General features: G+C 36.2%; 1 protein-coding gene across 1 annotated transcript; it reads left to right on the plus strand.

Moving 5' to 3' along the window:
• Positions 1-7,504: 7,504 nt before the first annotated feature.
• LOC110872027 (FCS-Like Zinc finger 3) lies at positions 7,505-8,563 on the plus strand. Its single transcript, XM_022120788.2, has 2 exons — positions 7,505-7,685; positions 8,178-8,563. Exons 1-2 carry the CDS (start codon positions 7,585-7,587, stop codon positions 8,323-8,325), a joined length of 249 nt encoding a protein of 82 aa, XP_021976480.1. The 5' UTR covers positions 7,505-7,584; the 3' UTR covers positions 8,326-8,563.
• The last annotated feature ends 8,347 nt before the right edge of the window (positions 8,564-16,910 follow it).

A 16,910-nucleotide genomic window follows, 5' to 3' on the forward strand; every position in this document is an offset into this window, starting at 1 on the left:
TTTATCATTTCATTATTTAAGTACCATTCTTGATATGCTTTCTTATGTGTTTATACTTGCTTGTGTATTTCCTTCAACACACACTTCCCTCATGCATTTTACTTGATTATTCTAAATCCGACAACACTCATATTGTACAAATCAGACGAATCCACCAAAATAGGCGTGAAACCCACAATTTAGTGAACGACTCTCAATCTATCTATTCTTCTTTTTACACGAGATATCGCCATTGAGCTAGGAGTGAAATCCACATCTAAATGGCAAATCTCAAATTTCAAATTCTAGTGGACCCTCGTCAACATGTCGAAATTTAAATTTTGACCCGACGAGTACCAACCACACTTAGGATACGAAATCGTCAAGATAGGGGTGAAACCCGCACCTTGTCGACTAGTTCCACTCCTTGATTTTTTCATAAATCCCGCCAAGTCTCGAAATTTCGATTGATTTGAGACATGTAGTAACCGGAAGGGTAAATACCGTTAACCGACCTGTCGGCGAGAGTATTTTACCTATTAGGCCAAAGCATGCTCCTCAAATTCAAAAGACTTTTCGACCACTTTGGTTAGTCAAAGTTCCGTTTGGAACACTCCAAACTTTGGTCAAACATGTGTTTCTATTGTTCATCTTATACGATGCAATCTTTCAACCTCGAGTTTACCTTTGATTTCTCTTTTCACACGCACAACATATCGAACCTTTTCGATACATTTATATATGCATGATTTTCATATAATTTAAATTCATATTCCTTGTAACAACTAGTGGAGAGGTATCATCGAGATTGGAGTGACTCCCTTACCTTGACGATTGACTCCACCCCTCTTCCCTTAAAACGACCTCACCAACGAGTTAGGGGTGATTCCCTTACTTAGGTGACCGTTACCAAAACTTCTTTTTCGAAACATCTTATTATGCAAACTCGATCATACTTTATACCCAAATTGTTTAATGTTATTTAAAAATACCCACTCATACAGATTTCGAAATACATTGTTTTATCAAACGTACTTTTATTCTACAATCTATTTTCACTCAACTCATATACGCGAAATTCATAATCATGTCTTAAAACGTTTTATTACTCAAACTTCAAAACCTTACGAAATGCTACCTATCAATTTAATCGGCCCAATGAAACTCTTGCCCATGAACTTCGTATTCGACTTAATCACTAAAACTTGCTCACATTATATCGTCATACTAGAGACTTCCATTCTAAATTGAAACCAAACCAACCTTTCTCAATTATCTATAGGATCTTATAGATATTATGAGATCGTTTTACCAAAGAATATTTCTAACATCAACGAACCATTTGTCTAAACCCTTTAAAATGAACACTAAGACCTTTGATAAATCCCTTTTCCAAGGATCAACGTATTCACAAAAAAAAAACTCCAATATTTCTTGTTAGATGAAACGAACTTACATTTTTCCTACACCTATTTTTCAAAACACGTGGGCAAGAAGACTTCATAGGGACCGACCATCTTCGGATCTCGTAAACTCTTTTAAAACAAAGGTAGCATTTCCATTCATTACGAAATGCGATATGCATGACCAATAAGTACTTTATATACTCTTACATATGCAAACTATATTCTACCCTTTTAAACCAAGCTCAATCTAAATTTGATTCAATAAACTCAATGTTTCGTTTAAACAACTATACATGCATATCATCGTACACATTTTGGTCGATACCTCGCGATAACATCATTTATATCATTCGTATTACATACTCGAACTTTTGAATGCTTTATACACTTAGATCCGTGGTGTCCCAACAAACACTATATACGCAATATTTATTTTTCATACCTACACCTATGTTCATACGTTTTATGCTTCTACTTATACGCATACTACTTATACGTTTTGCGCTTCTACTTGTACACATACTACTTACACATTTTATGTTTATGCTCATACATACATGCGTATTCATACTTAAACTTATGCTCATACTTTCATCCTTACTCATGATTCGTACATTCGTACCTATACGCGAGCGTAATCCGAGGGATTCGCTTACGTGGGTCCCATACATGCTTAAACATAAACATGCTTACATACGACATTCTTCTACGTACACATTCTTATTTTCAAATTCATGTATACCTTGATTCATACATAACTAGTACAAGCTATGTGGATCATGCGACGATCAGTATAATCGCGGGTGCACACGGGATTATAGTGATAGGCGTATGAGAACCATAGAGTGTACTACTGTGTATGGTAAGACACGGAACGTAACATGACCCCAAGTAACGAAACGGACGTAATGTGGTTAAAACATGGTGGATACGCCGCTGGTACTTCCTATATATAAGTGTTTTCACCATGTTACCAAACTTTCGTAAAACGTGCCATGAGAAATTCAGTGTGTTGCAGACGACCTTTTGGACCTAATACAACTTCACCAACTCACAAACGCATTATATCCGATTATTCATGACGAGACTTCATCCTTAACACACTACGTTCATCTATCCAACACTTATGCTATTCACATACTTGTACTCTTTAAGAGTCATTCGTTCATTCTATACTCGTATTATTTTATACAAAACTCGTTCGCAATCCAGCTTGTTTAAACATTTGAGTCCTAACTTACCTCGTTACCTATAAAATAGCCTCCCTATTCTTGATTCTTGTGAAACTATACTTAGTATACCTCTATTGCTTTATTTAAAGTAACAAACCTTTTCGTTCCTCTCAATAAACAGGTTTTACGAAAGTATGATTTTTTTATACTATCCTTAAAAACTTCCCCTTGCAAATCTACCTTGATGTTCTCCAAAATTTGGTACTTTTCAAAACTTTCAAACTTCCCAAGTTTCAATTCTTAATGATCACCTTTATGCCAAAAACTCTTTCAAGCCTTCCTCTTGAATAAATTTCGGGACGAAATTTCCTAAAGGAGGGGAGACTGTAACGCCCTGCGTTTTCAAACATCCTACATTTAGAAACCTTACGTGAAATTCTATCTTTGGAAATCTTGTGTTCTTATAACCATTCTTTCATCGTAATCGTTGTAAAATACGGAACTTGCTTCGTAAATAAAACTTGTACATTACACTTTTTACCTAGTTAAATCATGTTTTATTTCATATTTCACCTTGTTACAAGTTAGGGGAAACATTGTTGCACATTATTACACAACTTAACTAACAAAATTACTCATTATAATGTTTTAAAAAAATAAAAAAATAAAGAAATATGGCAGCCCCAATTCAGCAAAATTCAGCCCATATAGTTGGGTTTTGTGGGCTAGTTTCAAGGTGTAACCCCTTCTAAACACTTCCAAAGCCCAACCCATTGAAACCCTAATCCTTCCCCCTATAAATACCACTTATAACCAGCCTCCCTACCACTTTTGCAACCCTAAAAACTCACAAAACATCCACCAAACCGTAGCTGAAAGCAAGGGTTCGAGTAGATTGACACCCCTTCACGAAAATGAGCATAACTCACTCAATTCTTATCCGATTCACTCGATTCTTTTTCCTACTTGCTTGTATAATCATGGGGTTCGATTCCTAGACTTCTCCTTGGAGAAATCAGACCTGGAAATGCCCCGAAATAGTCCATAAACTTTCTGTTTGTTTTTATGTTCATCAAAAACTTGTTTAAACCTATGCAACTTGTGTCCAACACATCTCATACCTATGTCCTAATGCTTACAACTTATCCCATGGTTGGTTAAGCTTAAAAACAAGGTTGAGACATTTAAAATCAGAGGATTAAACCTCATAAACTTGGTGTTTTGTTTAGGGTTTTTAACCCACAAGTCATGTCAAACTTTGTCTTTGATACATGAGTGATTATGGAACAACTTGGGTTGTCCAAACATACAATCCTCACATGATTTGATGATTTCTCTTAGTTAGTGTGTATATTTCTTATTCTTTATTGTATGTTCATGACCCTCCTTGGTTGTTTTTTTTACATCAAGTGTAGTGGTGAACACATAGAGGTGCCTAAATGGAAGACTTGATCTTCCTACCTCCTACATGACTTCTATGACATTTAGAGGTACCAAAATGAAGATTTTAATCTTCTACCTCATGCTTGAACTATTGGACATATATTATATAACCTAAATATATTATTCGAATAATCGAATCTTTGATGATGAACTAGTGTTCATATGTCGGGGTACTAGATTACATCATCCTAGACTATGATAACTTGTCACGATTCTAATGGAACCTTGTTCCATGAAAACATCTAAACTCCTTCGAGTTTCCTAGTGTCAAGAACAAGCATCATATGTACTAAATGATTATTTTCCATGTTATTCTCATTTTTATGTTGTTTTAAACACCGAATCTCGACTCTAAACATACTTGAACCTTAACCCTTATACATTCGGACTCTAAATCTCTACTCGTCAACAATTGGATAATCGGAAAACATATGCAAACTTTGTGAGTATACTCGTATTTCCCCCTTTTTACTTTTACCACTTTTGGGGTGTAACATGTTTACCTATTAACTTACACATGAACACTTTATTAAACACATGAACGTTCCTATAACATGCTTGTATACGTGATGACTTGATACTTTAAACTTGGGTTATTCTTATGTGTTGAACTTATCATTAACTTCGTACGAGCCAAACCTTGACATATGTAGCGCTATAGGATTAACGACCCGCCCGTAAACTTGAGGTTATGTCTTGAGCATATTGCGTTTTCTTGGTTTGATATGTTAGACACATGCCATGTTTAAATGTTTATCTTGAATAACATGCTTGCTATGAGGAATTGTTCAAACTTATCTTTTGCTATGTACGTATCAAACTTGTATACTCGCCTTTGCTTTTGCATTGAACTTTATTTTAAACATGTTACAGGTTGAGGACGATGATGCTATGAAATGAAGTAGCGTTGATGCCTAGATACACATATAGACGTTAGGGTTTAAAATGTTGTATCAAAATTTTGTTATGTTATCATGTTGTTTTGTTAAACTTGTCGTATTTGAATATCTTGTAATGTTGACTATTTGAAGTTATGAAATGAAATGAAATTTGGATTTTCTAAATATTGTCACAAATAGCGTTATGATGTCTCTAGCAATCTTCACACTTCGTCTCATCCCGATGTTTCCGCCATTGGTTGGGGTGTGACAATGGGTGATCATGTTTAAACTCGGTCCAATGGATAGTCAATTAGACTCGGTCCAATGATTTGTCCTTAAACTCGGACCAAAACAATTTATTATACTCGGACCAAAAATCATTTAATAAACTCGGACCACATCACTTTCATTAAGCTCGGATCACATCAATTCATTAAACTCGGACCCCAAACAATTCATTAAACTCGGACTCAACAATTCATTAAACTCGGACTCAACAATTCATTAAACTCGGTCCACTTTACAATTCAATAAGCTCGGCCCAACAACTTTAAACTCGGTCCATATTGAACTTATTAAACTCGGACCATTGCAACTATATATATTCGGACCATATACATGAAATTAAAGTCGGACTTTGATCCCCTTCATCAAAGTCGGACTAGGGTGAGGGGGTTTAAACTCGGGCATCACACATTAACATTAAATAAACTCGGTCAAGGTTGATGAATTAAACTCGGTCCAGCTTATATAGATTAAACTCGGACAACAAACAACTCCCTAAACTCGGTCCAAGAACATACTCGGACCATCATAATCCATTAAACTCAGACAATTATGATAACTCAGGCAAATAATAACATGAATTCCAATACAGGAGAGAATCATATCAGTTACGTTTTTGCTAACATACGAACGTGAAACCCTAACTCATGCATTTTCACACGAACTGTTCAATTAACAATTGTCCATTCATCATACCTAGCATCTTAAATCATCAAGAGGATCGATTATACGATTAACACATCATCACAATCAGGATAATCATAATCAATTTAGTGTACAGAACCATCAAATCAAAGCTAGGGTTTACAAGAATTCACAAGAATCAAGAATTGAAAACAATCAAACAATCAACAATTAATCACAACAATGATTAAACAATTACCTTGTGATGATCCTAGAGAAAGAGGAATCAAGTGTGATGATTATCTTGTGCCAAATGATTTGGTGATGATGCTTGCTAGAGGATTAGAGAGTTACAAGTACGTGCTTTGGATTTGTGTGCAAATGATTAGTGAAATGAGGTTAGGGTTAAGTATCTAGGATTTCACTAATTACACTCTACCTCCCTAAGTATTATATTTTACACATGCACACCATCTCATAACTATTTCATAGTTCCACCACCAAGTTTACACATTTGACAAGTTTCACAAATAACAAACAACCATGCACAATTAAACAATCAAAACGTATATAATTTCATGGCAACCAAATGTGCAAATAAACGACTAGTCAATACATGATCGAGCAATAAATACGAAATCGAATCTTGGAAATTCGAGTTGTCACACAAACTACCGTTGACTGAGCTTAGGGGGTAAGGTTGCGACATAACAGTGACCAGTGGGGGGTAAAATTGCAATTATTTCCTTAGGGGGGGGTAAGAGTGCCAATGACCCCTAACCTCAGGGGGTAAAATTGCAGTTTACTCTATTTTTTAAATGTTAAAAAAAATAGAAGATTAAAAAAAACATAGAAGATTAAAAAAAATATATATATAAATGGTGGAGAGGACTATGACTAGGACCGTCCTTCCATACCCTCTAGTTCAAGGTGATGTAGCATCTTTGGAAGGACTATGACGTGACGCCTATGTGGCGGATGGTCCTTCAAGGATGGGATATCACCATACCCTCTAGCCTAAGGTTCTAATATCTATCACCCCTAGGCTTTAGATGCGCTATGGACCTCCTTGATAGAAATTCCTTCTTTTATTCTAGCTTTTACATATTTGGCCAGTCTTCCTTTCAACTATGAAAACAAAATCGAATATGTGGTCCACTCCCTATATATTTTTTATTATGTTGGTAATTGAAAAAATGTATTAAGTTATAATCTATGGATGATGTTAGGAATTAAGTGGATTATGTTTTGGAGATTCTCAACCTTCAAGTTCAGTTCTGATACTCGTTCATATTTGGTTTTTTATTCTCTTTGTTCATTTGTTGTTAGGGCTGTCCAAACTGTTTGATGATCGAGTATTGCTCGACGATCGCTCGAAAAATGCCCGAAAAATGCTCGTTCGATTCCCGCTCAGTTTGTAAGTGAGCCGCTCGGCTCGGTTCGATTTGAAAACGAGCCAAACATGAGCAAAGGTCCCCTTACTCGCCGATCACTCGGTTTCGCTTGAAGTATTTTTATTAAATAATTAATATATATTATAGTTCCAGCCTATAGTTCCAGCCTTTTTGTAATCAGGTACATCGCGGTCTCTTCCTGTAACAATGGAATTGCTGCACGTGTTAAAAATCTATTAGTTCAAATAAAGGTGCACCTGTGTATCACCACACTAGATCTTTACTTCTCTCACATGAGCCTCTATAAATAATCACATTTCCACACCACTAATTCCTTCCACCACTCTCTCCTCTCTCACTTTCCCACTCTAACATACGCCCCCTGGCTTATTTTAGCACCATGCTAACGTACGCTGGTGGTGAAAACAACTCCAACTTTCTTGAAGCTTGTACCCTGTGCTCAAAACCACTTGGTCACAACACTGACATATACATGTACAGGTATTATGCATTAAACACTTGTACCATATGTTGTCTCTATTGTACCTTGTCAAATTTTACTTACCAATAAAAAATTCAATATTTTGGACAAGAACCCAAATTTAAAACTGAAGTCTTATACCTTATGCACATCTTGTTGCACAATTATTATTTTGCATCTAACACACAACCTCATGCATAAAGAAGTTGTACCATGTGCATGTTTTGTTGTACATAGTGAATTATGGTTAAGTTTTTATTGGATTTGCTACCTTGGTCTAATATTAAGATTTTTTCCATGTGCATGTTTTGTTGCACTTAAATGTGATTTCTAAAGCGGTTGCAATTCAAAAGGGTAGCGGCGTAATTTGTTGTCTATTTACTGTCATTTGTTTGTAATTTGTTATTTTCTCATTTTAATGAGTGTTACCTGATCTGACTTTTACATACTTATAATATTAATGGTTTCAATTTAACAAAAAAAATTCTAATGAATATCTTTGTTTGTTTCAGAGGGAATAATCCATTTTGTAGCCAAGAGTGTAGGCAAGAACAAATAGAGATTGATGAGGCAAGAGAGAGGAGATGGAAAGTTGCTAAGAAATCAAATGAAAAAACCAAAAAAAATAATGTGCGGACAGGAACTGTTGTTGTAGCTTAGCAAGGAATTATAAAAAAAAAAGTATTATTATGTAATTAAATTAAATTAAATTAAAAACCCTTTCTGAAATCAAGAAATATGATGGAGGGGTTGTTAAGAAATTTGGCTTTGACTTGTGGTGGTGGTGATTGTGATGATGGTGGAGGAGAAAGGGTCAACTTTGAGAACAATTTTGGATGTTGAAATGATTGAAATCTATATAGTACAACTTTTAATGCATAAGGTACAACTTATTGAATAATATGGATGTGTTCTTCACATGTTAGCCGGCATTATATTATATGATCAATTCAAACCTATAATTATTTATTTGATTTGCATAAAACAAATTTAGTAAATTTTGTGGGATCAATTCAAACCTATCATCACTTAGGGTGTACGGTGTGGAAATCGGCAAGAGTCGGCAAATGAGTTTACCACTAGGTAAACACCGCCACCAACACTAGTTTACCGCTCAAACTTTACCAAATCGGTGGTGGGTTGACGATGCGCGGTGAAGAGTGTGTGTGTGGTGGGGTGGGGTCCATGCAATCTCTCAACCAATCACACAATTTTCTTTTTTTTAAGTTTACCATTTCAGCAAGTGTCTAAACCATTGCCAACACTTTTCAGCAAAGTTTAAACACTTTTCACTGATTGACGTGACGCACTTTCATTAGTTGATTTTTTAGTTTGTCACTATCAAGTGTTTAACCACTCCTTACACCCTTATTTACTTTGCATAAAACAATTTTAGTGGATTTTGTGAGGTTGGTAAAGATACGATGGTGATATCGACCTTGCTAATGTTCTTGGCCACTCCTAGCTGCATATTTTGCACATGTAAAAGCACTATATAATTCTTTCTTGATTTAATCAAAATTACTAACTTATACTAATCAAAATTGATCTAGATATTGGGAACAAAATCGATTTCGCCCATATTGCATGATCAAAACTTACAATATTTATTTTAGGTAATTACACAATATCACACCCTGACTAGCAACAGACACCTCTGATACAAGCATATTGTTTATAAAAATACTATATTGTAATTCAATTGTACTTTAAATTGCATTGTTGATTACATACTACATATATGCTACAACGGCATGTTCCTGTGAACCATGTTAATCTTCTAAACAACAAGTTTCTATACATCTGTAAAAGCACATCTTGAACAACGACGCAGGTATACACAAGTCGCAAGTTACCTGAAAAGCATGTTAATGTTTTAAAATGTCAGCTACAAATAGTTGGTGAGTTTAACAAGTTTTATTTGTATCGAATTAGTGTATACGCAAATCGAGTTTAGCACATGTGATGTAATTATACCAAGCTCACAAGTGAAGCTTCAACGGTACATATCCAAGATCGTGGTCTACTGTCACGGCCCCCGACCCGGTTTGACCCGTTTCAGGACCCGCGGAACAGAAATTCTGCGGTAATCTGTTTATTGTGAGTTTAGCAGCGGAAAATTTATTTCACAGGATCGGCTAAGTTAAAACTTTTCCCGATTATTTTTATTTCACAATTCGGGATAAACCCCGGGTAATTTACAATAACAAGTTTTTAGTAATAAAACACATTTCTTTATTTTATATCGAGCCACTATCTTAAGCTTGAAATGCTTCCCCTGCATTTTTCCTGAATTACAGCAGATCACCTGAAATAGGTTTGAAAAAGATTTTGTCAGCGGGGAAATACTGAGTGAATTATTCTAGTTACTGAAAACGACACATTTTAAGATTATTCACAGTGTTAAGATTTTTTACGCATGTTTCTGATATCAACCAATTACCCACAGTATTTGTCACTCGACCGAATCTGTGACAGTGGTCATATCACCATTGGCTGCCCCAATGAATGACGTAAATCAATTAAATTAGGTACGCCCACCTAAAATGATTTAAACTGTAATATTGTGCACAATACCCCACATACTGGCTGCAATTTGGTGATTACATCAACTTAATCACTGGTATTATAATCTCGGAAAATGAATTTGGAGTATTGTAAATTAATCACAAACTGTGATAAAAGAATTTATAAAAAGAGAATAACTCACATTGCAGATTTAGTGTTGGTAGAATTTAGATTTAATCCCTGTTAACCTAATTTCATAATAAAGCACACAAAACAGGATTAGTGATCAATACAACGATTATGATAATTCTCCGAGATCAATTGTGACAATGAATGTCCAAGTGCAATACTTCGGCTCATTTATCAAAATGACAAACGATAAAGTATAGTACTTCAACTCGTATATCGAATTATCGACAACGACAAAGTACAATGCTTCAGCTCATTATCGAATTATTGACAACGATAAAGCATAGCCCAATGTGGGCAGCACTTAGACATTCTTTGGGTATATTGATCCCGGAAACTGAATCGTAATAGTGATCGACTAATTACCCTGTTTTGCGGCAGCGATTCGATAATTGTGTGTGTGTGTTGGACTGTTTTGCTTATAACTCGGCCTATGTAACTCCGATTTTCGTCGTTCAAGTGCCAAAATTCAAGTCCCAACCCCTGCTATTTATACTGAATTTTTGACACCGTCGCGTAGCGCGAGGGGTACCCCCTTAGCCGTCGCGCTACGCGAGTGACCACCCTATTTTCATAGAGTAGCCCTTCGTGCATGTAGGCTTGCTGTGTCGATGGTTTTATAAATTTCGAATTTTATAATGAGTTATGAAGATAATCGTTATTAGGGTTTTGCCCCCCCTGAGTTTTAGGGCCCCTGATCCTGATTCTGATTGTTCTGGAAATTCTAGGGTTAGTGCAGAATTACTTGGGTGTCTCAATTAGGGTTTTCTTAATAGCTAATTACTATTCTAATTATTTAAAATTTAATGAGAGTTGTTACATCCTCCCCACCTTAGGAAGAATCTCGTCCTCGAGATTTACTGGAATAGATGAGGATATTTGCGTTTCATTTCTGATTCCAGCTCCCAAGTGTATTCTGGTCCTCTTTTTGAATTCCATTTGACTTTGACTAATACCAGTCGTTTGTGTTTGAGAAACTTGATTTTCCTGTCTTCTATTTGTAAAGGTTTTTCTATGAATTTCAGCTTCTCATTTACCTCTATGTCTTGAAGAGGTACTACCAGAGATTCATCTGATAAACATTTCTTGAGATGGGATACATGAAATACATCATGTACTCCAGCTAGTTCTTCTGGTAGCTGTAAGCGATAGGCAACTGTCCCGATTCGTTGAATTACTGGAAATGGTCCAACATATCGGGGACTCAGTTTCCCTTTCTTACCGAATCTTACAATACCTTTCCAAGGAGATACTTTCAGAAGTACTTTGTCTCCTACTTGGAATTCAAGGGGTTTGCGACGATTATCTGCATAACTCTTTTGACGATCTCTTGCTGTTTTCAGTCTTTCCTTGATCTGAGTTATCTTGTCCGTAGTTTCTTGTACAATCTCAGGACCTGATAATTGACTTTCTCCGATTTCTGCCCAACATACTGGAGTTCTGCACTTACGTCCGTACAGTGCTTCGAATGGTGCAGTGTCGATACTTGAATGATAGCTATTGTTATAGGAGAATTCAATTAATGGTAAATGGTTATCCCAATTACCTCCAAAGTCAATTACACATGCTCTGAGCATGTCTTCCAGAGTTTGGATTGTCCTTTCACTTTGTCCGTCGGTCTGTGGATGATATGCAGTACTAAGATTAAGTCGAGTTCCCATGGATTCTTGGAAACTTGTCCAAAATCGGGAAGTGAAACGACTATCTCTATCCGATACAATGGAGAGTGGAACTCCATGTAAGGATACTATTTCATCCACATATAGCTTGGCTAATCTTTCCATGCTAAAGGTTTCCTTGATTGGTAGAAAATGAGCTGATTTGGTTAATCGGTCCACGATTACCCAAATAGCATCATTACCTTTTCTGGTTTTGGGTAACTTAGTAACAAAGTCCATTGTTATCAGTTCCCATTTCCATACCGGCATTTCTAATTGTTGCAGTAAGCCTGAAGGTTTCTGGTGTTCAGCTTTAACTTGTGAACAAGTTAAACACTTAGATACATATTCAGCTATGTCCTTTTTCATTCCTATCCACCAGAAATGTTTCCTTAAATCTTGGTACATCTTATTATTTCCTGGGTGTACAGTATACCTAGATTTATGAGCTTCTTCTAAGATTTTCGATCTTAAATTTCCTTGTTTAGGTACCCAAATTCTGCTTTGATGAAATTTCCAAATTCCATCATTTCCTTGTTTTAATTCTTTTAGGTAACCTTTCATTCCTTCGGTATCGTTATTGATTGCTGTTTTCTGGATTTCTTTCACTTGTTCTCGTAAGTCTACTTGTAGATTTATTCTAAGAGCACGGACTCGCTTGTGTTTTTCATGGAACTTACGACTTAAGGCATCTGCTACTACATTGGCCTTTCCTTCGTGATATTGAATATCACAGTCGTAATCACTCAGGACTTCCATCCATCTCCTTTGTCTCATGTTTAACTCTTTTTGCCCGAATATATACCTTAAACTCTTATGATCTGTATAAACAGTAAACTTACTTCCATACAGATAATGTCTCCAAATCTTAAGGGCAAAAATTATGGCTCCTAGTTCTAAATCATGAGTCGTATAGTTTTCTTCATGCCTTTTCAATTGTCTGGAGGCATACGCAATTACCTTCTTGCGTTGCATTAACACACATCCGTATCCCAGTTTTGAAGCATCACAGTATACTTCAAAACCTTCTGTTCCTTCTGGTAAGGCTAAAATTGGCGCATTGGTTAATTTCTGCTTTAAGATTCTAAAGGCTTCTTCTTGCTTTGGACCCCACTCAAACTTAGTGGCTTTACAGGTTAGCTTAGTTAATGGTACAGTTATTTTGGAAAAATCCTTAATAAACCGTCTATAATAACCGGCTAAACCTATAAAACTTCTAATTTCCATTGCAGTTTGTGGAACCTTCCAGTTGGTAATTGCTTCGATCTTAGCAGGATCTACGTGAATACCTTCGTGATTCACCATATGGCCTAAGAATTGCACTTCTTGTAACCAAAATTCACATTTTGAAAATTTAGCATACAGCTTTTCTTTTCTTAACAAAGTTAAGAGTGCATGCAAATGCTGACAATGCTCGGCTTGACTTTTGGAGTAAATAAGTATATCGTCGATGAATACGATCACAAATTTATCCAAATATGGTTTACAGATTCTGTTCATCATGTCCATGAATGCAGCTGGGGCATTGGTTAATCCGAAGGGCATGACTGTAAACTCATAATGACCATACCTAGTTCTGAAAGCAGTTTTAAGTATGTCTTCTTCTTGAACTTTCAATTGATGGTATCCAGATCTTAAATCTATCTTAGAGAAATACCTAGCTCCTTGTAATTGATCGAAAAGATCATCAATCCTAGGTAATGGGTATCGATTCTTAATTGTAACTTTATTCAATTCTCTATAATCAATACACATTCTCATTGATCCATCTTTCTTTTTCACAAACAATACTGGTGCACCCCAAGGGGATGAACTAGGTTGTATAAATCCTTTGCTTAGTAATTCATCTAATTGCTTTTTCAATTCTAACATTTCGGTAGGAGCTAATCGGTAAGGTGCCTTGGCTATCGGTGTAGTTCCTGGAATTAGATGAATCCTAAATTCTACTTCTCTGTCTGGTGGTAACCCAGGTAATTCTTCGGGAAAGACATCTGGGTATTCTGATACTACAGGAATTTCCTTGAGTTCCTTGTCCTTAGTACAGATGATTACAGAAATCATATATACTATTCCTTGGTTTCGTTCATAACTAGCAACTTTCATTACTGATATGAACTTCAATGGTTTCCGAGGTTTATCTCCTAAAATCTTAATTATCTCTCCTGTAGGTGTTTGAATTTCTATAGAATTCTTATCACAAATGATTTGCGCATGGTTGGCTACTAACCAATCCATTCCTAAAACCACATCGAATTCAGCTAATTTCATAGGAAATAGGTTTGCAGTAAATTTATGACCTACAAGTTCTATGTCTACTTTCTGCAAAACCTGATTGATTTCTACTGAATTCCCATCCGCAGTTTCGACTATCAAAATATGTCTAACGGTAGATAATGGTAACTTAAGAGCTTGACAGAATGAAGTATTGATAAAACTTTGGTTTGCACCAGAGTCAAACAATACTTTGGCATAAACGTTGTGAACTAGAAACGTACCGGCGATCACATCTGGGATGAGTTCTGCTTCTTGAGTAGTTAGCTGAAATGCTCTAACATTCTTCTTAGTAGTTCCTTCAGCCGTCTTAGGTTTGTTATCAGTGACTTTGTTCAGTTTAGGACATTCGGTTTTGTAATGTCCCGTTTCTCCACACTGAAAACAAGTTACAGTTTTCTTCTTACAGTTTTCTTCACTATGTCCTGCTGTTTTGCAATAATTGCAAATTCTGTTGCATTTTCCAAAATGGTTCTTACGGCAAACTTTGCAAAATGGCAAAGTTGCAGATCGCCCTGTCCCTCTTTTCTTGAAATTATTACTATTACCCATCCTGAATCCTTGGGTAATTTTCTGAGCTAATTCCTTCTTTCTATCTTCATCTCGTGTGCGGATCAGTTCATCAGTTAAGGTGTTAGCTAATTCGACTGCATCGTCAATAGTGCGAGGTCTCGCAGCTTTAACGATATTGCGAATTTCGCTAATTAATCCCCAAATATATCGAGAAATGAGTACCGGTTCTGGCGAAGCCAAGTTAGGTACCACTCTCGCATATTCGAAGAATGTTGAAGTATAACCACGACAATCTACCCCGGTCATTCGATGATTTAGGAATTTATTTGCCATTTGTTCCTTTTCATACTCAGGACAGAATTTTCTTTCGACAAGACTTTTAAATTCGTCCCAAGTCATAGCATATGCTACCCGTCTGCCTTTTGCCTGTAGCACTGTGTTCCACCACTCTAGTGCTCCTTCTTTAAACAAATTTGAGGCATACATGACTTGATCTTCTTCAGCACATTTACTTATCGCAATTACTGCTTCGGTTTTCTCCAACCATCGCAGCGTTGCAGTTGCTCCTTCGTTGCCTGCAAATTCAGCGGGTTTACAAGCAAGAAATTCTTTGAAAGTGCAACCAGGCGTTGCAGACTTTCGCTTCTTAGGGCGCTGGGTGTGCTGAGATTCATTGTCATGATTTATATGGTCATTGCCCCTGTTGATGCTATTACTGAAATTATCTTCAGTAGTATGTTTGCTAGGTACAATATGTTGCGGATTACTTGGATTTTTCATAGCAGCAACGAACATTGGAATTGCGTTGGCTATTCCTTGGGCAACCATATTTTCAATATCTTGTTTAGTCATATATTGATCTTCTGGTTGTTGCTCCGAGTGATTAACTTCATTTACTGGTTCGTTATCGTTATTTGCCATCTAATGATAAGTTATTATGAACAATTAGCAATTAACAATAGATCATTTAAACAATTTATAACACATAAAGCCAAAATTATCGATTTCTCGATTGCATTTCATATCAGTATAGTATGCATCAATACACACCGATATTTTACAATGTTTTATTTGTTATGTTACAACTGATTTCACTATTTACTTTTACTATTATACAAGAATGATTCCACCACCCTCCTATTTGTCATCTCAGAAACGGAATTCCCTCTCGTCGTATTTCCAGGCAATCTGTCCCCCTATTTCCCTAATTCTATTCCCTGCATCCATTAACTCTTCACCAAAGTGGCGAAGTTCAGCCAGGTTTTCATTGCTCATCGGTGGATTAGGTAGGGGTTCTGGGTCGAATTGTGGAAGAAACGAGTAAGGACTGTTGACAATGTTTTGGAATTGCCAATCGTTAGTCCACCATTCTTCTGGTTCTATAGGTTGGTCATGGACTATTGGTTCAGTGATTGTTGGTGTAAGGTTCATCGGTATTGGGTTTTCAACAGGATAGGTAAAGATACCTGAGTTAATAGGTTGCATAGTTTCACACTTTTCTAGTAAAATATCTATTTGATCCTGAAAAGTAACTCTCCTGGTTTGATTAGAACTCTCTCCGACTTCTACCTGAGTTGGGTTAGAATCTTTTCCTATTTCTATTGCTATTTCCTGAGAGTACTGCTCGAACTGCTCCTCCATTTGCCTACCCTCATTAACATCAGTTTCCTGTTCCGGTGAATTAGGGTTTTCCTGAATTATAATTGCTTTTCCTTTGTCTAAGGGTTTACTAGTTTTAGGGGTTTTTGTAACTGTCCTTCTCTTACGTATACGACTTCCCCATACATAATTTTTCTTTGGCCTTCTTTTTGGTTTGGTTACTGGTGGAGTAGGGAGTTCTACAGGTTCATCCACATCAGCAACGTATCCCGTAAATTCATGAGAAACTTCAATATTTACTGGGTACAGATTGAGGTTCTGAAAAGCTTCAGAGATCTCGTTCATGCTGTATAGCATATATGCAAAATGCACAAAATATCAAGTTAAAACTTTGGAACAAAGTTTACCAAATAAACACAGAAGTTTTATTGCATACTTATTTGTACAAAATACAGGGAATACTCAATTTTATTTATCTACTTACTGAGAATTACTAGTACTGTATTC

Source organism: Helianthus annuus, chromosome 1 (genome assembly GCF_002127325.2).
Source record: "Helianthus annuus cultivar XRQ/B chromosome 1, HanXRQr2.0-SUNRISE, whole genome shotgun sequence".
In the NCBI taxonomy this organism is placed as follows: Eukaryota; Viridiplantae; Streptophyta; class Magnoliopsida; order Asterales; family Asteraceae; genus Helianthus; species Helianthus annuus.

Excerpts from the sequence above, each read along its gene's own strand:
- LOC110872027 (XM_022120788.2), top strand. The coding sequence starts at position 7,585 with ATGCTAACGTACGCTGGTGGTGAAAACAACTCCAACTTTCTTGAAGCT. Across the intron at positions 7,686-8,177 it reads ACTGACATATACATGTACAG|AGGGAATAATCCATTTTGTA; the intron begins GTATTATGCATT and ends TGTTTGTTTCAG.